Genomic DNA, 27,516 nt, shown 5'->3' with positions numbered 1-27,516 from the left:
GGTTTTACTAAGGGCATTGCAATCAAAAGAGTAATATGCTTTAATTTGAATTTTAAAGGTTTCACTTTGAGAATGGATTGGGAAAAGGAAGAGCAAAAGCAATGACATTGTACTACTACAATTACTGAAGTAAGACTTGGTGCTAGCTTGAACTAGGAGTTGCATATGCAGAGATGAAGGAAAGGGTTACGTGCGTAAGTATGTATAAGTGTAATTTGATTTGTTATAGAGAGAAAGAGGAGATAGAAATGGTAGGGAAATGACAGCTTCATGATGGATTGGACGTTAAAGGAAAGGTGTCAAAAATGACCTTCAAGTTCCTGGCTTGAGGAACTAGATAGATGGTGATGAGATTTACTGAGATGAAGAAAAGGGAAAATAAGGTTTGGCAAGAAAGGAAGTTTTGAACACCATTCCCAGACAAGTTCTTCTGAAAGTGGGGACTGCCTTTATCTGAGTGATAGGTGCCCCAGGTTAAGTTTAGCTATATGTATGATACCATACTGTCACATTCATAGTGTGTGTGTTTTGAGAGGAAGAAGCAAGCTTCTTATTTATGTTAGAATAATTGATAACTGAAATGATGTTACCTTTTAACAATGCATTTCTGTTTTTGAAAGTTTGTGAATATTAATATAGATTATTATCAGGCATGAAGGTTTGAGTAAAAATTAACTTGAAAGTAGTATTAGATGGGTTTGCATATTATTTGGGTGATAATGCAGAATACAAAAAGTCTTGATGTTCTCAGGAAAGTAGCACCGTTTAAAGTCATCAGCTTATAGGCAGCCTGATATTAAATTTATCATTTTTTTAAAAATATATTTTATTGATTTTTTACAGAGAGGAAGGGAGAGAGCTAGAGAGTCAGAAACATCGATCAGCCGCCTCCTGCACATTCCCCACTGGGGATGTGCCCGCAACCCAGGTACATGCCCTTGACTGGAATCGAACCTGGGACCTTTCAGTCCACAGGCCGACACTCTACCCACTGAGCCAAACCGGTTTCGGCAAATTTATCATTTTTAATGAGACTTCTGATGCTTATGAGTGAAAATTATAGCTCAGTTCATTAGTAGCTATTATTTATCAGTTAGCTACAACTAACGATGTTTGTTATAATTTGGCATTATTGGCTGAAGTTAACTATTAAGGGTTTTAAAAAATTATACTTAAAGACTTTTTTTAGACCAACCTTTTAAAACATTGTTATTGTAACAAAGGGACATGGTTTGAAATCTGAAAAAAAAAAAAAAGATTATTTTTGTTGTCCAGTGGTCATTTTAGTTTAGTTTACCTGATTAAGCAGCAGCAGTATAAAGTATATTTCTATTGGAAATCAATGGCTGAAAGATAACTGCTAACATATCTTGTTAGTTTCTTTTATAAGATGAAATAAATAATGATTGGAATAATAATTAGGTGTCAGATCTTGCATAAAATTTGTTTTATTTTAAAATTTTGTGCTTTATTGCAGTTAGAGAAAATTAAAAATTCCCCCCACCACTATGCAGTTAATGGACTAGAATTCAGTCTATTCCTATATTTTTCAGTTATGTTATCTTTACAGTGTTTGTTTTTAAAAAGGCAATTAAATATCTGTTCATTAACATTTTTTCTTCTATTCCTGGAACTGAGCAGCTTTACCTAAAACAAATCTAGGAATGTAAGATTATAGACTTGGTGCACTTATTGTAGTCTGTTTTACAGATGAAGAAATGTACAGAAAAACAGTTGCCGGAGGTTTCTAGTATTAGGGAATATTTTGTTTCAGAGGTTGCATAATTTAATGAATTCACTGCATATCCAAATATAAGATTACTCTTATTACTTTTGCTTTAGTAAGTGTGTTGAAATCAGTAGTATGCAGAGTTTACTTATGTACTTTCAGAGACCATTCTTTATTTGTTTATCAATGTTTTTATGAGTGACATATACTCTAAATGGTGATTTATAAATATTTACTTATTTATATGCTTAATCTTGTTCCAGTTAAGTTTTTTAAAAATTTAAGTTATAATGGACATTCAGAAACATATATAAATCATAAGAATATGCTATCTGACATACTACAAAGTAAACACATCTCTGAAACAGCCACCCATGTCAAGGAATAGAATGTTGTAGTTATTGGCACCCCAGAGGACCCCCTCAGACTCCTTTCCAGTTATCACACCCTTTCAGCCTTCCAGAGGTAAGCATTATGCTAACTCCTAAAACCATGGAGTAGTTTCCCTGTTTTTGAACTTTATGTAAATGGCATCATGTATATGCTCTTTAAAAAAAAAAAAGTTTTTATCGATTTCAGAGAGAGAGGAAAGGCGAGGGAAAGATAGAAACATCATGAAAGAGAAACATCAGGTGGCTGCCTCCTGCACACCCCAACCAGGGATCGAGCCCACAATCTGGACATGTGCCCTGACCAGGAGTAGAGCTGATGACCTCTTGGTGCATGAGTCAACACTCAGCACTGAGCCACACTGATCAAGCTACATACGCTCTTTTGCTTTATATTATGTCTGATACTAATATGTGTTTTTCCATTCAGGAGTAATTCATTCTCATTGCTGTTAACTCTAAGGTATTATGGACATGGTTTCAGTTTTGGGCTATTGTGAATACTAAAATGAACCTTCCTGTACTTATCAATTGGTGCACACATGCACACATCTTATGGAGTATATTTTACTGCAAGTGGAAAAGCTGGCCATAGGTTTGCATATGTTTAACTTTAGCAATAATGCCAAATAGATTTCCAAATTTGTTCCAATATACACCCCTTTTAGCAGGTTTGAGAATGCTGGTTCCTCCATATTCAGTTATGTGGTTTTATTAAAATACTAGAGGCCCAGTGCATGAAATTTGTGCACTGGTAGGGTCCCTAGTGGCTACCGGCTGCCAGCTGGGTACTCCCTCCCTTACCCTGCCAGCCCCACCCCCTAGTCAAACTCCAGGACAACTCCCGGTTGAGGGGATAATTTGCGTACTACACTTTTATTATATAGGATCACTATCTTTAAAAAATCTTGTGCTCTTATTTTTAATTTTAAAAGTAGAATATTTGATGATGGATACATATTTCTACAGGGATGAGACATAATAGAAAGGAATATGCAGTAGCACATACAAAGATTTTCAGTCCAAAAATGTTGTTTTTGCTTGTTGGATTATAGCAGGTTATAATAAAACGTTTTGTTTTGTTTTTTGTTTTTGTTTTTTTTTAAAATATATTTTATTGATTTTTTTACAGAGAGGAAGGGAGAGAGATAGAGAGCTAGAAACATCTATGAGAGAGAAACATCGATCAGCTGCCTCCTGCACATCTCCCACTGGGGATGTGCCCGCAACCCAGGTACATGCCCTTGACCGGAATCGAACCCGGGACCCCTCGGTCTGCAGGCCGACGCTCTATCCACTGAGCCAAACCAGTTTCGGCTAATAAAACGTTTTGTATTCTCAAAGTTATAGTCAAATAAGAGACACTGTATTTTCTTGATCCTTAAAAATGTGTGGTTTTAAAAATAGAGTGAATAGTACACTATTTTAGGGGAATGGTTTGGGAAGAACGAAAAAAATGCATATCAATAACTTCATCAAAGACATCTTCCTAGGTGGATGCTGTTGATCAGAAACTTCCAGGAGGGCAATTGGGTTTTATATCTTTATTTTATACCAGTAGTAAGACAAAAATAAAGGAGTAATTAATAGAAAAGTGGAATTGGGTTTCTCAAGGATTTGAATGTTAAGTCACATTTTAGAGAGTAGTATGTTGAAGATGTGTCAACATTTGACTGAATTTGAAGTGCTAAGTAAGTGGATTTGATAGAAATGAAATCACTGCATAGAAATTGGTATCTATCAAACTACAATAATAAAAGCATAATATGCTAATTAGACCAGACAGCTAGACGAACTTCCCGATGAAGCCGGGGCAAGCCATCGCAGCTTTGAGGGCCGAGCCCCTTGCATGAATTTCGTGCATCAGGCCTCTAGTTTTAAATAAGCAGGAAAAGCCATAGGAAAGCAAGTCAAAGACAGTGTAGTGTCATAGAAGCTAAGAGAATATCCAGAAGGCAGAGTGGTTAATAAAACTGAGTTCAGAAAACATTTAAACAGCTTTAATATGGACCAAGCACAGAGGTAGGTGGTACCTGAGTTTAAGTCATAGGCCTTGTTCTTTTAAGCTCTCAAAACCTAAATAGTATATGAGGTGGGGGTGCATGGACGATTGGAAGCTTCATATAGAAGATAGCATTTGAGTTTAGCTTCTGCTTTGCTTAATGATGGTAAGTGTTTCTTAGTGGTCAAAGACAGGAATTGAGAGAATATTTAGAATTGTCCAGGTTTTTGGTCATATTCTAAAGTATAGTTGCAGTAATTTTATGGGGTCAGAAACTAAAGTGCAAGAGGTTAACAAACAGGCAAATGGATATTTGGAAAATGGAGGCAGAGGATCACTTATTTTCAATATTTGTCATTGATTGGAAGACTAGAAATAAAATGGTTTTGTTTGTACATTTTTGTTAAGGTAGGGGAGGTCTGCTGATGTCTAAAGTTAGAAGGGAAGCAGGCAAATGCAAGAGGATGATTGTCCTTGAGAGAGATGGGATATGTGAGTATAAATCCATTCGAAGTCTCGATGGAATGGTATTAAGAGGTGAAAGATTTGTCTTTGGAGAGAGTCATGCTTCATCTTCTGATAATAGCTAGAAGAAAAGGTATAGATACAAAGAACAAAGACAGATGCATGGTTCTGAAAGGTGATTGGTGAATTTCAACTGGAAAACAGAAGACAGTGAGGCAAAATGGTGCTTGGGTGAGAATAGGGAAATCAGACTTGAAGGCTTTGGGAGAAAAAAACAAAATAACTGCAAAGAGAGCTCAGAAACATGGGGAAATGAATATAACCATTTCTAAACAAAAGCAAGGACCACATTGAAGTTAAAGGTTAACACTAGCCTTGTATTAAGGTGCCAGTGATGGAATAAATACTACAAATATTCAGGAAATGTTCATTGAATTGGACTGAGGCCTTGGAGGTAAAATGACATTGGTGATGTGAATAGTACAGCATGGTGTGCTGAGTGAGTGAAAGGATCATAAGGGTATTGAAGGAGATGAAGGGGACAACATTGGAGATTATTAGCAAAAGAACCTGAGGAGGTCTGGAGAAGCTCAGTGATGGGAGGGTATGAACGAATAACTAGGCTCTTGGGATGTCAGAAAAGAGGTAAGTCAGAGAGGGAAAGCTACATTAATTAGCATCTAACTATAGTTTAGGAACCATGAATGTATTTCGAAACCCTGCAAGTTAGATGGTTGATCATCAAGCTGAGTCTCAGTTTTTCGTATATTTCAAACTTTGGAAAATTCTGCGTTTAAGTCAATTTCCTGTTTTCCATATTAATTGTAATTTAGTTTGCTTTCAAATATATATTTATACTTAATTTGGTGATGTGTATAAATGATGTTCAGGACTATTTCAATTAAACAACTGGACCTGACTCAGCAACTAGGAAACTTCTAATCTGTTTTCAGTATCAGCCCCAAATTAATTGACCTCAAACATTTTTTTACCAAGAATAGAGATGACATTGTGTTTTAAAGATTTTCCTTTCTGTTAGATTCAAAGTAAAACTAAATTAAGTGTGAATGCCAACAATATGTAAGTAATTGAATTTAGTAAATGGTTATCTGCATAGGGGGATGTTAATAGTATAAGCATTAGATGTTTTCAGTTCTTTTAGCCAAGGAATCCTTTGCTTTTTAAAAATCCTGTGTGAAAGCTCAGATTGTAAAATAAGAATACTCATGTTTGGAATCTTTTTTATTGGGGAGGAAATGGGGATAGGGGAGGTCTAAAGCCCTCTCTTCCTTCCCAGCAATCCAAGAAGCACAATTTGAAAACAGTGTTTACACAATGCTTGATATTGATTATTTACAAAAGCCCTATAAGATCAGTACAGTACTATTATAATCTCCATTTCACAGGTGAAAAAACTGAGCTTCAAAATGATTAAGTGATTTGTGTAAGATTACATAGTGAATCAATGATAAAGCCAGGATTCCAACCTCACCAGAATATTTGCAGAGCCTATACTTTTAACTGCTATGCTTTTAAGGCCCCTTGTAGAATGAATTATCAATGAAAGTAGGATTCTTTGAGAGATATTATAATCTCCATTTCACAGGTGAAAAAACTGAGCTTCAAAATGATTAAGTGATTTGTGTAAGATTACATAGTGAATCAATGATAAAGCCAGGATTCCAACCTCACCAGAATATTTGCAGAGCCTATACTTTTAACTGCTATGCTTTTAAGGCCCCTTGTAGAATGAATTATCAATGAAAGTAGGATTCTTTGACTGAGAGACAATGGAATTAAACTTTAAATTGTATAACTGAGTTACTTGTGCTTGCGTGTGTGAAATATATATAACATAAAATTTACTATTTACATTTTAAAGTATACAGTTTAGTGAGGGCATTCTTAGAATAATAAAAATGAAATATTGCTTAAAAGAATTGCTTTTGAATCTTAACTTTTGTAGTATCTATTAAGGATCAAGAGGTTTTGTTTTACGTTATAACATTTTAAAAATTGATTTGAGAGAGAAACATCAATTTGAGGATCTCATGTCAGCTTTCTTAAAAGACATAACTTTGAAGTATAATACATATATATTTAGGGAATGATGGCCATTTCATGGTTTGGGAGAGAGTCTGACATACCATTCTCAAGTTTACATTCTCTTATAATATACTAGTAGCCCTGCGCACAAATCCGTGTGCCAGTAGCTCGCTGCCGCCCTCCTGTAGCTCCCGCCACCCTCCCCCCATCCCTCCCTCATAGGGCCTGAGAAAAAGATTATAAACACTGAAAAATAACGAAGAAAGTCAATGATATTACAACTAGTTGCCCTGCACAATCTGTGCGCCAGTAGTTCACTACTGCCCTCCTGTAGCTCTCCGCCCACTGCCCCACCCTCCTGTAGGTCCCCCTGTCCCCCTCCCCTGTCTCCACCCCCTCATAGCTTGCTGCCCTGCCCCCTCCTATAGCTCTCCACCGCCCACTTGTAGCTCGCTGCCCCACCCTCCTGCTGATCTGTGATCCAATCGTTATGTGGTCGGTCATTATGCTTCACCGTGTAATGACCATTTGCATATTACATCTTTATTATATGGGATAATTTATTATATGTTTTTAAATCATGTTTTTATTTGGTGATGTGTATAAATGATGTTCTATATGAATTTTATAGAACTTTAATGAGTACTCATTATTAAACTTTAATTGCTTTTGTTCTTATTTTTCTAGGATTCTGACACTTCATGACATGTCGTTACCTAAAGCAGTAATGAACATTGACCTGTCTCGGATTAGTTGATGACTTTTGGAAATGATCCAATAATATCTGCTACAGAGAAGTGGGTACTTCCTTTGGAACGAATAACCCAAATTGTTAGTGAATTTTTCAAGATGACAGATCCAATGATGGACTTTTTTGATGATGCCAATCTTTTTAGTGAGACCTTAGAAGGTTTGTCAGATGATGCATTTGTACAACCAGGACCTGTTTCACTAGTTGATGAATTGAACTTGGGTGCAGAATTTGAACCTTTGCACATAGACTCATTGAACCATGTTCAAGGTACTCCAACGCATCAGAAGATGACTGATTATGAACAGTTAAATCAGTTTGATTCAGTGAAATTTCATCAGGTTAATCAGTCTTTTGGTAGCCCGGCTGAACATGTGTTATCTCCACACTCTCAGTTTAATTGTTCTCCAATCCACCCCCAAAACCAACCCAATGGTTTATTTCCAGATGTAGCAGATGGCAGTCCAATGTGGGGCCATCAGACAGCTACTAGCATTTCAAATCAAAATGGGTCTCCTTTTCACCAACAAGGACATTCTCACTCTATGCATCAAAACAAAAGCTTTGTGGCACACCATGACTTTGCCTTATTTCAGGCCAATGAACAACACACACAGTGCACTTCACTGCGCTCGCAACAAAACAGGAATAATCTTAACCCAGGGCAAAATTCTGTCAGCCAGTCTAAAAATTTTATGGATGTTAATGTTTCTGGTCCACACAGAGTCAGTGTCAACCACCCACCACAGATTACCAATGCATCTACTTCACAGCAGTCTCTTTTGATGCAACAGTTTTCTCAAACATCAAATCCTTCAGTACACTTTCTCAAGTGTAGCAACCGGCAAGAAGGAAATTTTAATGGACCTTCTCCAAATATGACATCTTGTTCTGTCAGTAACTCACAGCAATTTTCTTCACATTATTCCTTTTCTAGTAATCACGTATCACCAAATAGTCTTCTCCAGTCCTCTGCAGTTCTTGCACCCAATCATACAAATCAGACTTTATCTGATTTCTCTGGAAGTAATTCCTTTTCACCTCATAGGGGAGTCAAGCAAGAATCTACTCAGCATATGCTCAATCCCAATACATCACTGAATTCAAGTAATTTCCAAATGTTGCATTCAACACATCCTCAGGGTAATTACAGCAATTCAAAATTATCTCCTGTGCACGTGAACTTCCAGGATCCTGTTGACTCAGGAACGCAAATGGGCCATTTCAATGATCATGTAGAAACTAATGGCTTTTCAACTTTAGAAGAGAATTTACTTCATCAAGTGGAGTCTCAAACTGAGCCATTCACAGGACTTGATCCAGAAGACCTCCTTCAGGAGGGTCTCCTTCCCCAGTTTGATGAGTCAGCGTTTGGGCAAGATAATTCAAGTCATGTTTTAGATCATGACCTTGATCGGCACTTTACTTCACATCTTGTGACACGGCCTTCTGATGTGGCTCAAACTCAGTTTCATTCTCAGGCTCGGAGCTGGCATTCATCAATTTCTAATCATCAGCATTTACATGACAGAAATCGCCTATGTTTACAGCGACAGGTATGAAGCTTTTATTTTGGTAATTTGGGGAAGGGTGGGCTTTTACTTACGTTAATTTTATATGAGACATAATCAAAATTGGTTAAACTCAGTAGTTTTATTAAATGAATATGCAGATTTTGACAGTTTTCTATTTAACAGAGTTACATTTGAAAATAATTTCATTGATGTACTCAATGCAATGGACTCTTACATTTAAAAAAGTATAAGGTTTTAAGGCCTCTTTTGTAACTTTCAACTATGATTGCCTTTAACTAAAGGATTTATTATAAAAAAGTAAAAAGGTAATAACCATTAAAAAGGAAAACAATATATTGGGAACATTTTATTGCATATGATGAACATAGGGTTAATATTCTTTTCTTTTTTTTAATATATTTTATTGATTTTTTACAGAGAGGAAGGGAGAGGGATAGAAAGTTAGAAACATCGATGAGAGAGAAACATCGATCAGCTGCCCCCTGCACATCTCCCACTGGGGAGGTGCCCGCAACCCAGGCACATGCCCTTGACCGGAATCGAACCCGGGACCCCTCAGTCCGCAGGCCGACGCTCTATCCACTGAGCCAAACCAGTTTTGGCAGGGTTAATATTCTTATAAAAAGTTCATGTGAATTGATAAGCAAACTTTAATAGTTTTTATTGATTTTAGAGAGGAAGGGAGAGAGAGATAAGAAACATCAATGAGCGAGAGACATTGATCATCTGCCTCCTGCACACCCTCCTCTGGGGATCGAGCCTGCAATCCAGGCATGTGCCCTGACAGGGAATCAAACCGGTAAACTCTTGGTTCATGGGTCAGTGGTTCACTATTGAGCCACACTAGCTGGGCCATAAGCAAACTTTTAAGTTGATAACTAGATAAAGCATATAAGTTGAAATTCACAAAAGAAGAAATTGAATTAGCAAACAACATTCAGAACAGTATGCACCTTTAATAATTCAGTTTGCAGCATGGTTTTGTTTTCACCTATTAGAAAAATATATTTAATGTTAATGCTAAATGTTGGCAAATTTATGGTGAAATTGGAACTTACATCGTTTTGTTAATTGATACAGATATTTTGGAAAGAAATTGGATGGCATAATTGAGTATCAAAATACTTTGTTACAATCATCCAAACATAGCAAAAAGCAATATGTTCACAAAGTAATTTATTTTACTAAATCTATAAGGAACAACTAATGGCAGCATAGTGTTTTATTATCTCCATATTAGATTTTAATTAGGCATTAAAATATGACTTTGAAGACTGACACTGAGAATTTGTTAATAGCAGGGGAAAAGCATAATTCAAAATTACAATCACTGTGAAGTGGTTAATGTTAGAATTGTAGGCTCTGGCCTTACCTGGTTTGGCTCAGTGGATAGAGCATCGGCCTGTGGACTGAAGGTCGGGTTGGAGGATTCCGGTCAAGGGCACATGCTCAGGTTGCAGGCTCAATCCCCGGGGGTGTGCAGGAGGCAGCCGATCAATGATTCTCTCTCGTCATTGATGTTTCTCTCTTCCTCTCTGAAATTAATAAAATTAATAAAAATATATATTTTTTAAAAAGTGTAGGCTCTGGTATCAGACAATTTGGGTTAGAATCTTGGCTCCTGTTGCTTAGTAGCTTGTGACTTTTAGCCATTTATATAATTTCAATGTGTTTCACTTCTTCTTATAAAAAGTATAAATGAGGAATAAGAATAGGATCTAATAGGGCTTTGGTAAGGTCTATAAGAGATATAACATGTAACAGTACTTAGAAGCATGCCTAGTATGTAGTAAGTACTTAATAAAATGTTTTTATCACAGTATGAAAATATACTGTTTAATATGTTGTTTAATTTTCACAGAATGTGAAAAAATATTGGAAGGAATAGATTGTTTTAGGGTAGTGAAATACACTTTTCTTTGTTTCCTATAGTTCTTGTCATGTGACTATATATACTGTAAAGATGTATTTAATGTAATATTTTATCATTTTCTGTAATCTTTTAAAAATAAGGATTCTTAGTATTTCAATACCTTGGTTACCTGTGAGATTTGGTGAACAATGAAATAAGCCATCGTTCTTGAAATTAAGTATCTAGGGACCATTTTCTCATTTCAAAGCCTTGAAGTGTTTGAAGAAGATAAAACCTTTATCTTTTCCTTTAGGTTGATTTTAGTTCTGTTTCAAATGGTATTTTTATTACATTTTTTAAAATGTCTAGGTAGATTTTAAGATACTTAAAAGGTACTTGTAAACCTCCTCCTGCCCTTCTTTCTGTGGCCTGAGTGGAATTTTTATGATTTTGCTCCCTCTACTGGAAGAGAATCAGGCATCTTAGTTGGACCTTGGGAAAAACCTCTGCTGATTTGAATCTAGTGTCATCTATTCACTATGTATGTAGATTTCTGACTAGTTTGACTAATCAATGTGTATAGCATATAGTTAATGTTAAGAAGCCTGAAATTTATAAACGTTTCTTAATTTTATTATTCTAAGACCTTGTCATCGTTTAAATTTTCCTTAATTCATGTTTTTCTAAACATGTTCTGGTTTTACAAAGAAGTAAAGACTCCCTTAGAGTTGGAATAAATGGAAGATAATTATAAATAACTGAAGTAGCCCCTAATACGAGCATATCTTAAGAGAAATTCTTTTCATACTCATCATAAGAAGCCTTTCATAAGTCTCACCTTTTTGTTTCAGAGTTTATTACGTGTTCAAATATTGATAAAGGGCAGTAAGTTGGAATATTTTTTTGACTTACTGAAAGTCTGTTCTCAAGTTTCCTGTTATTTGTATTAAAAGTGATATTTGGGCCCTGGCCGGTGTGGTTCAGTTGATTGGTGTACTGTTTCGTGGACCAAAAGGTGACGGGTTCTATCCCTGATCAGGGCATATATCCAGTTGTGGTTTGATCCCCGGTGGGAGGCAGCCAATCAATGTATGTCTGTCTCTCTCTTTAAAAATCAATTAAAACATTTTTTTTAAAGAGTGATATTTGGGAGTTGCTGATTGTGGGAGTGAAGAGCAGAGGTGGATTGGTAGAGAAGGTAGGGGATTATTATGATGATTATGGATTGCATATAGGTTTAATGCAGTGGTTCACAACCTGTGGGTCACGACCCCTTTGGCAGTCGAACGACCCTTTCACAGGGGTCGCCTAAGACCATCCTGCATATCAGATATTTAGATTACAATTCATAACACTAGCAACATTACAGTTATGAAGTAGCAACGAAAATAATTTTATGGTTGGGTCACAACATGAGGAACTGTATTTAAAGGGCCAGAAGGTTGAGAACCACTGGTTTAATGTGTACTGAATTATAGTTCACATGCCCTAAATACGTGAAATTCAAATGGTTTAATATGTGTAGTGAGTGACAAATTTTGGCAGAGCATATAAGTTTTATTCTATGTAATATTTGACATGTTCTGAATGGTAATGGTTACTAATAGCCCAAATGTTATATTAATAAGGAATTCTTATTTATTATGGTGTTTCCCCAGTTTCTATGGGAAAAAACCTTTTTTTTAAGTTTAAAAAAATTCTCTTATTTACAGTAATTTCATTTCAGACTAAATTAACTTTATTAAATATGTATAGAAGTTAAAAGATTAAAAAATAATAGAGTGGCAGAATTTTTGGTTTATCAAAATTGAAAAAGGGCCCTGGCTGGTTTTGTTCAGTGGTTAGAGTGTTGGCCCATGCACCAAAGGGTCTCGGGTTCGATTTCCGGTCAAGAGCATGTACCTGTTTTGCAAGTTCAATCCCTAGTCCTGTTCAGGGCACATGTGGGAGACAGTCAATCAATGTGTTTCTCTCACATCGACATTTCTCTTTCTCTCTTTCTCTTTCTTCCTCTCTCTCTCTCTCTCTCTGTACCCCTCCCTTCCATTCTCTGAAAATCAATGGAAAAAATATTCTTGGGTGAGAATTAACAACAAAAATTTTTTTTAAGTTTAAAAATGAGATATATTTGTTATAGCCAAAATAATATACAGGGTGTGGCAAAAGTAGGTTTACAGTTGTTTGTATGAAAAATAGTACAATAATTAATAAATAATAATAATACAAGAATAAACTGTTTCGTGTACTCACAACTGTAAACTTACTTTTGCCTTATCGTGCATTCTTTAGTCTGTTTGAAAATTCATGGGAAGCACTCTATTTAAAATTCTAAAAAACTTCAGAGAAATTTTGGATATGCAAAGAATATTTCTAAATCTTGATTTTTCTCATTCCCCAGCTGAGGTGGGAAAGTTGTGGATATAATTTCAAATGTCTTAGAGTACCCTGAATTCAATCATAATAACAATGAATATTGCTAAGAACATCCTATCTAAGAATAGACAAACATGGTAATTGACCATACCTTCGCTATGCCTCCCATTGGCTAATCGGCGAGATATGCAAATTAACCACCAACAAAGATGGTGGCTAATTTGCATACATAGGCGCGAAGTGGCAGAGCGAAAACTAAAGGCGGCTCCGGCCGGAGCGAAGGCCTGGGTCCCGGGTGCCGGAGGAAAACCGGTGCCGGCAGCCAGGGGAAGGGAAGGCCTATTGCACGAATCTTTTCGTGCAACAGGCCTCTAGTTTCTTATATAATTGACTCTAGAATTTTACCACTTAAAAAAGAGAAAGGAAAAAAAGGTGAGATGCTATAACAAGTGTATCTAAATGTAAGTACTTAGAAAACATAATAGAGAAAATATTAACTTACTTACTTATTTTTTAATTTCTTTATTGATTAAGGTATTACATATGTGTCCTTATCCTCCCATTACCCCCTACCCCCCACTCATGCCCTCACCCCCCTGTTGTCTGTGCTTCCCTCTGAGGTTTGACAGTCTGTTCCATGCTTCTCTGTCTCTGGGTATGTTGTTGTTCATCAGTTTCTTATGTTCATTATATTCCATAAATGAGTGAGTTCATGTGATATTTATCTTTCTCTGACTGGCTTATTTCGCTTAGCATAATGCTCTCCAGTTCCATCCATGCTGTTGCAAATGGTAAGAACTCCTCCTTTTTTACCGCAGGGTAGTATCCCATTGTGTAGATGTACCATAGTTTTTAATTCACTCATCTGCTGATGGGCATGTAGGTTTTTTCCAAATCTTAGCTATTGTAAATTGTGCTGCTATGAACATCGGGGTGCATATATCCTTCCTAATTGGTGTTTCTAATTTCTTGGGATATATTCCTAGAAGTGGGATCACTGAGTGAAATGGGAGTTCCATTTTTTAACTTTTTGAGGAAACTCCATACTGTTCTCCACAGTGGCTGCACCAGTCTGCATTCCCACCAGCAGTGCACGAGGGTTCCTTTTTCTCCGAATCCTCGCCAGCACTTGTCATTTGTTGATTTGTTGATGATAGCCATTCTGACAGGTGTGAGATGGTACAGCATTGTCGTTTTGATTTGCATCTCTCAGATGATGAGTGACTTTGAGCGTTTTCATATGTCTCTTGGCCTTCCTTCTGTCTTCTTTCGAAAAGTATCTATTTAGGTCCGTTGCCCATTTTTTGATTGGGTTGTTTATCTTCCTTTTAAGTTGTATGAGTCCCCTATAAATGTTGGAGATTAAACCCTTATCAGATATAACATTGGCAAATATGTTCTCCCATGCAGTGGGCTTTCTTGTTTTGTTGATGGTTTCTTTTGCTGTGCAAAAGCTTTTTATTTTGATGTAGTCCCATTTGTTTATATTTGCTTTAGTTTCCATTGCCCTAGGAGCAGTATCAGTGAAGAAATTGCTTCGGCATATGTCTGAGATTTTTTTGCCTTTGGATTCCTCTAGTATTTTTATGGTTTCCTGTCTTATGTTTAAGTCCTTCATCCATTTTGAGTTTATCTTTGTGTATGGTCTAAGTTGGTGGTCTAGTTTCATATATTAACTTACTTTTATCTCTTTTTAGAGCAAAGGAATTTTGAGAGACTAATACTATAAACTTTTCATTGTTCTGTTATTAAAATACTTTCTACTATTTTGTAATGCAAAAATCTTTTCATTTGTATCTTGTTTGGGAAGTGGAAATTACATGGATCACTGTGATCTCAATGTTTGTAAATTATAATTAATGTACAAGTTCTATAGCAGTGAAAAGTATTATGTGGGATAGCTGAAATAGCAATCAAAACAGGAAATAGAATTTTGGGATATACATAATTATTTATAATTTCTTGTTGGCGTTTGTTCTCTGAATTTTACTTTAAAATACTACTTGAAAAAAAATAAAATACTACTTGAAGCACATTTAAAATATTGGTTTTTTTTCTGATTAAGAAATTTAATATGTTTATTATTTAAAAAATTGGACCACATAGAAAACAAACAGATGAGAAATAAGTTATTTGTAATATCACTACCAAAAGATAACACTCTTGACATTTTAGTGTGTACTTTTCCAATGAGATTTGTTGTCTGTCTCGCTTCTCCCCTGTACCTACATATTTTGTTCATTTTTAAGAAACAAAGTTAGAATCATAGAGTTTATGCTGTTTGGAAATGTGTGGAATATTAACTTGTTCTAATGATCTTTATGAAACTCTGTACTGCTGTTTTGTAGAAGAGTTGAGCTCTGCATTGCCTTCTAGGAAACAGAATAACAGAAAGTAGTTGTTCACAATAGCTTTAAGGCTGTTAGCCTGTGACATGTATACTTAGGGTGAGAGGTGAACAGGAAGGAACTTCCAAGGGTGAGGAAGAGGCATCTGTTGGTGAGAAATTAGTGGATTAGTACAGTATGTGAAGAGCATGAGATTCAAGTCAAACTTCACAGTGGTTCTTTAAATATAAATGTTGTTGTATTTAATTTGATTGGTGAGGTGTACTTCCAGATCCCTTAGTACTACATAGTTATTTACTTATTATAATGTCTGAAATTGAAAATAATGTGTTAGGGGCTACTGAGCCATTAACTTTATTCCTATAATGATAACATGAACATAAAGTTTCTTTGAAATACTTACATGGGTGATCAGGTTTCTTTGGGTAATAGGACTGAAATGATTTTAAATTATGGAATTATTTTAATACAAGATGTTGTGGGTAATATATGGACAAATGTAGTAAGCACACAGTTAGGAGGAGGCTTGGACTGTACTTTTCAGTTTAATAAAATCTGGTAATTTGCTGTAGTCAACTATGCAAATATTACCTTGCACATTTATTATGCAAGTAATACCTTACAAATTATGCAAGGAGTGTATAGGTGTGAATTTTATTATATATCTGTGTTTTGGAAATGTTGCATTTTTACTGCTTTTATTTGTTCATTACTTACTAGATATCTACCGGATGTAAGAGATTATGCTGGGCACTGAGGTTCGAAAATGAATAAGATGATCCTTAGCCTTTGAAGAACTCAAATTAAAAATTGTCCTACTTCCCCATTGGTCTGTATTAGAATTTCAGAGCTGTTCTCTGCATTTCTGATTCAATTTCGGTTGTCGGTTTCTAGCACTTTCACTTAGCCCTCCAGCTTAGTGTTTTGGAATGAGTGATTTGACCCATCTATTTAAAAGTAGGTTTTCTTCTAAGTTTCTAGATTAGCTTTTTGTTTCATAATGTTTTGGTAATCTCTAATTATTTGATTATTCAGATACATATTATATCATGTACATATAATATACAACTAAGGTCCAATTGCTTTTGTAAATGGCAGAGCCAAGAAAGCAGGGCCTTTTCTTTTGAGCTACTTAAATTAATTATAAACTAAGTCTATTCTCTGTGTCATTTCCGAGTCTGATTCTATTGATTGATTCCTACCCCCTCTCATCCCCAATGTAGGTTGGTATATTCCTGCTTTTTTTGCATGCTAGAAAATTTTTGAATGGATGGTACAAATTGTGAGTTTTTTCCTTGTTGAGTGATGCAAAGTTTTACATTCCAGAAATATTCTTGATTTTTGTTTTGGAACATAGTTTCTTGGAAATTGGTTTATCTTGATAAGATCTGTTTTTGAAACTTCATTAGGCTGGACTAGACCAGTGTATAGCCTAAGGCTAATTTCCTCCCACGGCTGCCACCATAGCCATGTTTTCTGTCCAGTGCCTTGTGAAATAGAAGGTTTTTCACTATGGCTAATGGAAAGATGTACTATTCCTGGCCCTAGTGAGGTCTCAGCTCCTTTCAGGCGGTTTGTTTCCTGGGCGTTGGGTAGTCTCTTTACAAACTGGTAGTGCTGATCAGTTACTTATCTGAAGCCTCAAGAGGGGACCTTCTGGAGCTCTCTGGAGGTCTTTCCTGTGAAGCTCTCTCCCCTCCAGACCTTCCCCGGAAACTAGCCTCCTTGGCTTCCCTGGACTTCAAGTCTGTCTCTTCTACTCAGGGGTGCTGTGACATTTCACCTGGGGTTCTGTTCTCCCTGTTCTGCAGCTGAAAAACACGCCCCTTGTCAGCCCTGCTCATTTGCATCCATTCTCTTAGGGATCACTGTCATGGGTTGCCTGATGTCCAGTGTCTATAAACTATTGTTTTATATGTTTTGTTTGATTTTTCAGTTGTTTCAAGACTGAAGGTAAATCCAGTTTCTGTTAATCCATCTTGGCCTTAATTAGAAGACTTATAACACCATATTAATGATTGTATAATCCTATCTAATAAAGAGGGAATATGCTAATTGACCTTCACACCATTGCAAAGATGATGGCACCCACAGCCAATAAGGAGGGAATATGCTAATTGACTGCCCTGCCCTCAAAGATGGCAGCACCCACAGCCAATAAGGAGGGAATATGCTAATTGACTGCCCTGCCCTCAAAGATGGCAGCACCCACAGCCAATAAGGAGGGAATATGCTAATTGACTGCCCTGCCCTCAAAGATGGCGGCACCCACAGCACAGATGGCGGTGCCCAGAACCCTCAGCCCCGCCGGGGCGGCAGGCGCACAGCCTGCCTCCAGAAACCCCCAGTCCTTTCAGCCCCCCCAGCTGCCCAGGGTCGGCCCGAGGCACAGACAAACCTCGAATGGCGATACCCATACTCCCAGGGCCACCCGAGGCTCAGGTAACCAGGGCCGGCTGAGACTTGCGCTGCCGGCAGTGGCAGCAGGAGAAGTGTGATGGGGGCGTCGCCTTCCCCTGATCGCCAGGTCGCCTCCTGCCCCTGAGGGCAGGCCGGGCTGAGGGACCCCTCTCCAGTGCATGAATTTTCATGGACTGGGACTCTAGTCTATATATATAAAAGCCTAAGCTACCATTTGACTGTTAGCTATGATGCACACTGATCACCAGGGGGCAGACACTCAATACACAGGCATGGAAACATGGAACAGACTGATGAGTCTCAGAGGGAAGAGGGGAGGGAGGAGGACAGGAAGAGATTAACCAAAGATCTTATATGCATACTAGAGGCCTGGTGCAGCGGGGTCCCTCAGCCTGGCCTGCAGGGATTGGGCTGAAACCAGATCTCCAACATCCCCTGAGGGGTCCTGGATTGCGAGAGGGCGGTTCTCAGGTGATGCACCCTGGAATCAGGCTCCCTCCTCATCTGAAAACCGCTGCTGCCAAGTGACTGCAGCTTGGCAGCTCCTGTGTTGAGCGACTGCCCCCTGATGGTCATTGTGTATTATAGCTACTGGCCAGTTGGCCAGTTAACCAGTTGGCAGGTTGGCTGATTGCTTAGGCTTTTATATATATAGATAAGTACAAATAACCCATGAATATTCAGCAGCTATACTCATGTTTATGGCTTTACATATATTTTCTCATTTAATCTTCAGAACAAGTCAGAGGTAGATATTATCATCTAATGTTTTTACAGATAAAGGCTTGAAGGATAGGATGGTTAAATGCTTGCTCAGGGTCAGACACCTGGTAAATGGCACACCAAGGATTCAGATGTAAGCAGTAGGACTCTGGAGCCTACATCACCCTCTGTTGCCTTAGAGCAGTGGTTCTCAACCTGTGGGTTGCGACCCCTTTGGGGCTCGAAAGACCCTTTCACAGGGGTCGCCTAAGACCATCGGAAAACACATATATAATTACATATTGTTTTTGTGATTAATCACTATGCTTTCATTATGTTCAATTTGTAACAATGAAAATACATCCTGCATATCAGATATTTACATTACGATTCATAACAGTAGCAAAATTACAGTCATGAAGTAGCAACGAAAATAATTTTATGGTTGGGGGTCACCACAACATGAGGAACTGTATTAAAGGGTCGCGGCATTAGGAAGGTTGAGAACCACTGCCTTAGAGTGTGTGAATATTGAAGCTGGACATGATCTACAGCCAGGTATCAGTTACTTAATACTGTTGCAACAAATTATCACAAATTTGGTGTCTTCAAAGAACACAAACTTATCTTACAGTCCTAGAAGTCAGAAGTCTGAAATGGATCTCACAGTGAGGCGTTGGCAGGGCTACGTTACTTTCTAGAAGACTAGGAGAGAACTCATTTTCTTGCTTTTGCCAGTTTATGGAGGCTGCCCACATTCTGCACTTGTGGCTCCCTTCTGTCCTCAACTCCAGCATGGCTGATAGAGTCGTCCTCTCATTACATGACTCTCTTCCGCCTTTTTCTTCCACCTACCCTTGAGATAATCTAGGATAAGCTCCGTCCATTTTAAGGTCAGCTGATTAACAACCTTACTTCTATCTGCAATCTGAATTCCCCTTTGCTATGTAATTTAACATTCACAGATTTGGGGGATTAGGCAGTTGATATCTTTGGGGGCCATTATTCTGCCTATAAGCCATGAGGCCAATTCGAAAATATTTAACTAAAGAATTAACAAGGGACTGTTTTATGATTTTATGACTTCACATTATAAAAAAACGTGTTTGAGTATCTTATCTTTTAGCAGAAAAATAATTCTGCTCAGTCTTTTCTCTCTGCTTCTCATACTAGGAATTGTCTAGTGGTCTAGAGTGAAATGATTAGAGTTGGGCTATTTGGACCTTATGGTTTCAGATTTCTCAATAATGTATACTTAAGTGATTTAAATAAAAACAATTTTTGGGGGGGATAAAACTCCCACAAAATTTTCATTTATTCAACAATTGTTTGGTAAACCCCAGCCCTATGCCAGGCATTGTGCTAGGTACTTTTTAAAATATATTTTTATTGACTTCAGAGAGGAAGGGAGAGGGAGAGAGAGATAGAAACATCAATGATGAGAGAGAATCACTGATTGGCTGCCTTCTGCATGCCCCCTATTTGGGATTGAGCCCACAACCCCGGGCATGTGCCCTTGACTGGAATCGAACCTGGGACCCTTTGGTCCGCAGGCCAACGCTCTATCCACTGAGCCAAACCAGCTAGGGCTGCTAGGTACTTTTTATATGTCAACACATTTTATCCTCACAATAATCTTATGATGTTACTGGTGACATCTTAATTTATAAATAAAGAAACCGGATTCAAGGTACAATAGCTTATAAGTCACAGACCCAAGACTTGAACACAGTTTTGAGAAAAGCAGGTATTGAGAAAAGATAACAAAGTTATGATTTTGTAATACATAATTTAGTATTTTTACTTAATTGTTTAAATAATTATTTATATAATGTTATAAAATAATTTTATAATTTCAAGTTAAATCATAGTCATCTTAGATATTGAAGTATTTCAGGAATCATCACTATTTTTTTTAATCAGGTAATCTGATTTCCAAAGTGTTAACTGTATTTTATTTTAAAAACGCTATCAACTCTGTTACATTATATCATATGCTTTCAGCACTTTCTTCATGTTACTCATGTGGTTGTATCGCTTACTGAATTGAGCCATAATGACTCAGAAGTTGAATGCATGAGTTTTTGTCATCAGACAAATAAGCTGTTTGTGAAAGAGAGGAATTAGGTCGTTTTCATCTTTGTTTTTGGCATCAGCCATTTGTTTCTCAGTTCCAGTGTTGGACAGTTAACCTTTTGAAAGTGGGCTTTCATGTGTAAGTCTCTTTGATAAAGTGGAACAAACACTGAATTTAGAGTCAGGTGAACTGGGTTCAAGTCTCGACCCTGCCATCTACCATGATAGTGGTCTTAGGCAAGGTACCGTCTCTGCAGCTTTCTCATCTGTAACGTGTATTTCTATATTGCTGGCATTTCTGATTAGTAAACGTGATAATGAACAATGAATTTGAAAGTGCTTTATAAATTATAAAGTCAGCTTGTTGTTTAATAATGATTTCTTGTTCTAAGGGTTTTTAAACATTTATTTTTAGAAATAGAAGGAACTTTAATCATTAATCAAGTTTTAAATAGTTTACAGTTGTAGAGGCCCAGATATCTATGTAGTCTATGTAGCTTTTTAGTGACGTAGCATAAAAGAGATTCCCTAATCCTAGTTCCTTTTTATCCTTTTTCTTACATAACTGTTTCTTAACTCATTTTTGTGCAGGCTTGTCCTAATATTTGTGAGTCGCAGGAAAAGAGTACAAATGGAAGCTCTCATACTGTATGTCAAACTATTTAAATGTTGTATATAAAGCCAGTAAACTCTTAAATATGTTCTATCCTTCTTTCTTGACAAACAGAAGTGCTGGTTTGGATTTAGAATTATTGGACTCTCTGGAGTCCCACATCCAGAGTGTGGCAGAAATGGGCCATTTACATTCCATTTCTACCCCAGTTCCATCCTGCACCTCCAGGGGCCTCTGACCACATGTGGACTCCTCCGCCTACATAGCCAAGCTCCACCTTTCTCTCACTATCTCTCTGGCCTACGCATGCGCATACGAGCAATACATATTCCTTGCCAAACAAGGAATTCCTTGAGAGAACAAATCTAGAGAGTAGATATAGACCCAGGCAGCCTCTGCAAGTGGGTGTGAGACTGTGTCAGGCGGAGAATTCCCGTGCACCTGGAGCATGTTCTAGGAGAGCGAGGAGTAGTACATTCTTTTGGCACTGGGGAAGGGTCATTTTTTAAAAATTAGTAATTAAGCCTGGCATACAATTTTTTGCCTATTCTCTTATTGTCAGGATGTCCTTTGAAGAGCATTGATCTATCTGTAAACAGCTATGAGTTCTCCCCTCTGTCATTCTTAGAATCTGTTACCTTACCTTTGTTTTCATGTGCTTTCTAAATTTATTTTTTCTTCAGGGAAAATGTTGGCTAAGACTGGGGTAAGTTAAGGGGATTTTGCATAATTTGAGAAAGACAAGTGAGTTGCTAAGGATCTTTTAGATTTTTTTTACCCTAGCCGGTTTGGCTCAGTGGATGGAGCATTGGCCTGTGGACTGAAGGGTCCCAAGTTCGATTATAGTCAAGGGCATATACCTCGGTTGCAGGCTCTTCCCTCGCCCAGGCCCTGGTCAGGGTGTGTGCAGGAGGCAACCAGTCGATGTGTTTCTCTCATACTGATATTTCTCTCTGTCTTTCCCTCTCTCTTCCACTCTATCTAAAAATCAATGGAAAAATATCCTCAGGTGAGATTAAAAAAAAAAGATTTATTTTGAAGTGAAAGAAGAATGAGAAAGATTATAAATATTTGAAAGCTATTTTAGTAATAAACATTTAAATGTACATATTAATTTGAACTATAAAGAAAAGTATCTACCCTAATTAAATGAAAAAATGAATTTATTTTTATAATTATTTTAAATGAAATTTTATACATACATATCCTTAATTCTATTAATAAAACATTAACTGTATTAAAATACCACTAAGACCATCCTGCATATCAGATATTTACATTACGATTCATAACAGTAGCAACATTACAGTTATGAAGTAGCAACGAAAATAATTTTATGGTTGGGTCACAACATGAGGAACTGTATTTAAAGGGCCAGAAGGTTGATAACCACTGATCTTAGAGGCATAGTTCATAAACACTGGGGAAGGAAGGGGACGCAATGGAATAGTTATAGTATATATGTTTGTTTATTTATTTTTAAATATTTTTATTGAATTCAGAAAGGAAGGGAGAAAGAGAGAGAGAGAGAGACAGCAATGAATGAGAATCATTGATTGACTGCCTCTTGCTCGCCCCCTACTGGGGATCGAGCCTGCAATCTGGGCATGTGCCCTCGACTAGAATCAAACCTGGGACCCTTCAGTCCTCAGGCTCTATCCACTGAGCCAAATCCGCTAGGACTATCCCTGTTTATTTAAATGACAGATTTAAAATAAAAAGCAAATACTATATCTATTTAATCTTGTTTCATGGGTCTTAATTTTCTCTATTAAAATATTGCATAATTAAACATTAATGATAAAATAAAATAGTAACTTTGGTTAAGCAGCCTTGGGTTTAAAACTCCTTTCTGCTACTTACCAACCATGTAACCTTAATGGCTATTCACTGAATTGATGGCTCACAGTTTAAAAACATTCTTAGATAATCAGACCATCAAGAATAATGATGGCCTATTACTAGATGGAATCACCTTGAAAATATTGCACCTGAACAGATATAATCTGAGAGGTGCAGAGTACTCACTTACATGGGATGATGAACAGACTGGGTCATATAGTCTAACTGGTGCAAATGTTTTCCAGTAGGGAAACTTATTAAGCCATAGTAGGTAGATAGGTTATTTCCTCAGAGGAAGCTGAGGCCCAAGTAAATGATGAAACTGGGATTAGAACCCAGGGCAAGCTGACTCAAAAACCTTCCCTTAATCACAATATTATGTTTTGAACTAGAGGCCTGGTGCATGACATTGTGCACGGGTAGGGTCCCTAGGCCTGGCGGGTGATCAGGGCCAATCAGGTTCCCTGCCTCCTGGCTTCCTCCTTTTCTCGATCCCTCAGCGCCCCCCACACCCCAGGGACACTTTGCATATTAGCCTTTTATATATGTTTTGAATAGCTTTCAGTGTCACGGGTAATTTAGGGACTGATGAATTCAATATATTTACTAATAGTATTGTCAGTCAATAGTGGACTGGGTGAGGTTTGTGGTTTTAAAAACATACTTGTGTTTGGGTGCAATAGATGAACTTTTGAACAATACAGCATTAAAAAAGCAACACAAACTGATATACAATAATAGAAGGTTGAATATTACATGTTTTTATTTCATGTATGACCTTTTCATAAATAAATTTGTCATCAAGTATTCAGGTATATTTATTGGAATCACTTCACAAACTTTGATATAAAAATCTGATCCTGTTACTTCTCTATATGTGATTATTTACTAATTCCTTAATTCTTTCAGCATAAAGTCCAGATATTTTAGCACTAGAGGCCTGATGCATGAAATTCATGCAAGAGTAGGCCTGCCTTCTCCCGGCTGCTGGTACTGGCTTCCCTCTGGCATCTGGGACCCAGGCTTCCCTCACAGCCCCGGCTTCATCCGGAAGGACATCTGGTCTATAATTAGCATATTACACTATTATTATTATAGATGATTTATGACACTTGATAATCTAACCCATTGCTTTTCAGTGCATGAAATTCATGCAAGAGTAGGCCTGCCTTCTCCCGGCTGCTCTGGTACTGGCTTCCCTCTGGCATCTGGGACCCAGGCTTCCCTCACAGCCCCGGCTTCATCCGGAAGGATCTGGTCTATAATTAGCATATTACACTTTTATTATTATAGATGATTTATGACACTTGGTAATCTAACCCATTGCTTTTCAGCCTTCATTGCTTATCATTCTTCCATCATGCATCTAGCTTTCTTGTCCTGCTAATCACCACTTCATCTGTAAATATTTCAATTTACATATCTAATAACACAAAGATTTTTGTATTTAAGACAACACAAAATCAGTTTCACACCTAAAAAATAACTATACTTCCTTCATAATCAAATAGCCAAAGTTGAAATTTCCCTTGTAGTTTAGTAAATGTATTGAACTAATATAAATTCAAAGTAAACATCATTACATAATGATGTTTACAGTTAACGTGTTCAGGTTGAAATTAAAAGAAGGGCCACATTGTATTTTTTAAAGCTTTTATTTGTTTTGTAAAAAAAAAGGGGGGGGCACATACTATAGTTGGTTGATATGTATTTTAAGTGGCCCCTTTTTTCTTCTGTTTGTTATTATTTTGGCATTACATTTAGTCTTAAGTATCTTTTAATCTATAATTCTGAACACTTCTTTGTTTTGTTTTTTACAATTTCTTTGCTGAAGAAACAGAGCCACTTACAGAGTTTCCCACATTCTGGATATTGTGGATTACAACACATTCCTTTCTCTCTTTGTGTTTCCTGTAAGTCATGTAATAAATTTTATTTTAAAAAAATACAGAACTTTTATGAGACTCTACTATTTGCCTAACCTGTTCTGTAGATGATTAAGATAAAGCAATACTTTTCGTAGTATTACCTTTTTAATGTAAGATTCAAGATTTATGATACTAAAAAAATTAATGTCTTGATTAGCTACAAGTAGAAACCTGTGTACTACACAAGTCACAAGATGAAAATAAGCTGTTTATTGTGAACATGGCAGTTTACAGATGTGAAGAAAGTGAAGTAAAATAACTGCTTCACTTCCATCAAAAACTCTGAAAGCAAATCTAAGAGTAAAACTCAGAAGAAGACTGACAGATTTATAATACACTCTTGAATCAATTTTTGCCCCTTTTCTCTTTAAAAGCAAGTCTTTATTGGTAGCTTGTGGGGGGAAATCATGTGCAATAAATAAAAAACAAAAGAAGTCACCACACTAATGTTTGACACATTACCGAGATTAACTACAAATTTATTGTTTTTGGAAGACTGGTTTAATATGAATTTTTAACTAGATAATTATGATGGTTCTCCTTTAGGAGATTAAAAGCTAGCACACTGGCTTACCATAAACAGTTTAAGGGAACTAAAATGCCTTGTAAGTTAGCTTTATAATATCACATTACTTTGAGATATTTACTTAGCTTTTGACTGCAAAGTGCTTAACCCTTTCCTGTCACCACTTTTTCCTGATCCTCATCTTCCCAGTCTTGTAGTTTCTTTTTCCCTCATTAGCTCCTCTTCATCTGCTAGCTCCTTAAACTTTTGGTTGTGGGGTTTCACTAGTGTTTTTCTTCTGTTACTTTCTCTGCATTGTGTGTTCAAGGCTTGCTGTGTCTTTCCTGTTTTACATTCTCTTCTAATGGAACCTCCATCCACCTGGTCCTCCAGGCCTGACGCCTGAGAGACCTGTCTCCTGAGAAAGCTTGGAAGATGTTTAGCTACAGTGCAGTTTTATCTATGTTGTTGAAACCTCCTTGTTCTGTGTTTTATTCTTATTAAGGAATTATACCTTTAAATTATTTGAGACCTATTAAATTATACCTAATTTAATTATTTGAGACCTTTTATTCCTTCATATTTTAAAATATGTGAAGTAGAACTTTTTTTTTCCTATCTACTTTTTCCCCAAGAGAGGAAGCTGTGCTCTCCATAGTAGATGTGTAGCAGCCATGTGATCATTCTCCTTTTTTGAAGTTTGTAATTTCCACTTAAAGTCCACACACTGGTAATTTAATACTTTTTAGTATTTGTATACAACTAAAATATTTAAAATTGATGAATTCCCCAGTGTGGGGGTAGAGTACGTGGGAAAATTATTCCACCAAGAGGGAAGAGACCTGAGTCCCCACTCAGATTTTAACACCTCTGGTTTCTTGCCAAAATCTCTTTGCTTTGTTCTTTCATGAAGGGAAAGAAGATAACAGGTGATATGAAAACACTCTGATTTTGTAAGAGTTAACATTCATAAAGATTAGATGCTATCCTTTTTCATTCCCTTCTATTTCAGTTTTTAATGTTATAGATTAGATGCTATCCTTTTTCATTCCCTTCTATTTCATTTTTTAATGTTATTCTAACAGCCGTGGGCAAACTACACACGGGCCGGCAAACTACGGCCCCCGGGCCGGATCCGGCCCGTTTGGAATGAATAAAACTAAAAAAAAAAAAAAACGAACCCTTTTATGTAATGATGTTTACTTTGAATTTATATTAGTTCACACAAACACTCCATCCATGCTTTTGTTCCGGCCCTCCGGTCCAGTTTAAGAACCCATTGTGGCCCTCGAGTCAAAAAGTTTGCCCACCCCTGTAACCGCACTAAATTTATATCATGTCTTGCTTTTAGGTCATGACCTGTGGTTTGAAAAACACTCATACCATAAATCCTTGAGTTTCTCCAATATTGTAATGTGTCCAGGTCTTTCATATGTTCCTCCCGGTTGCTTTCAAAATAATTAATATATCACTCCCTATCACCTTATGTTTTGCTATAATTTCTTTTTCTTAGAAATTTTGGAGATGATATTAATATATGTGTCTTCACCTTCTTTTATATTTTTTCTTACTTAGCATATAGGTTCTTTGGGACAAAGGCCTTTGCCTTAATTTTAAATTTTAAAAAACTGACATTTTGAGACTGACAACTTTACAGAAAAAAATCACAAGTGAAATACAAAGAAATTCTTTCATTTTGTAAATAATTGTAAAGTACAAGGCTGATGTTCCATCACCCTCAAAGACTTTAGTGTATATTTTCTGTGGATAAGAGAATATTTTCTAAGTAACTACAATGTAATCTTAATAAGTGGAAACTTAATACAGCAGGACTGTTGGGACTAAGAAGAAAACAAAACTAAATACAATGAAGTAGTTTGACAGAATATTTATTTATTTATTATTTTTTAAAATATATTTTATTGATTTTTTACAGAGA

General features: G+C 36.8%; 1 protein-coding gene across 4 annotated transcripts in view; it reads left to right on the top strand.

The window, feature by feature from the left end:
* Positions 1 to 27,516, top strand: part of CHD9 (chromodomain helicase DNA binding protein 9) — a 128,717-nt gene that overhangs the window by 22,730 nt on the left and 78,471 nt on the right. For 2 of the 4 annotated variants that reach the window (XM_014528417.1, XM_014528416.1), the window contains one exon: positions 7,319 to 8,938. In XM_014528417.1, the coding sequence (XP_014383903.1) occupies positions 7,388 to 8,938 (1,551 nt within the window). In that variant the 5' untranslated portion in view covers positions 7,319 to 7,387. Of the gene's footprint in view, positions 1 to 58; positions 195 to 1,992; positions 2,195 to 7,318; positions 8,939 to 27,516 lie in introns of all 4 variants that reach the window. The other 2 variants (XM_014528418.1, XM_014528421.1) reach the window with 2 other exon arrangements.

Source organism: Myotis brandtii, unplaced genomic scaffold, assembly GCF_000412655.1.
Source record: "Myotis brandtii unplaced genomic scaffold, ASM41265v1 scaffold633, whole genome shotgun sequence".
Classification (NCBI taxonomy): domain Eukaryota; kingdom Metazoa; phylum Chordata; class Mammalia; order Chiroptera; family Vespertilionidae; genus Myotis; species Myotis brandtii.
The sequence above is the reverse complement of the archived record's forward strand: the minus strand, read 5'-3'. Positions and strand labels throughout refer to the sequence as shown.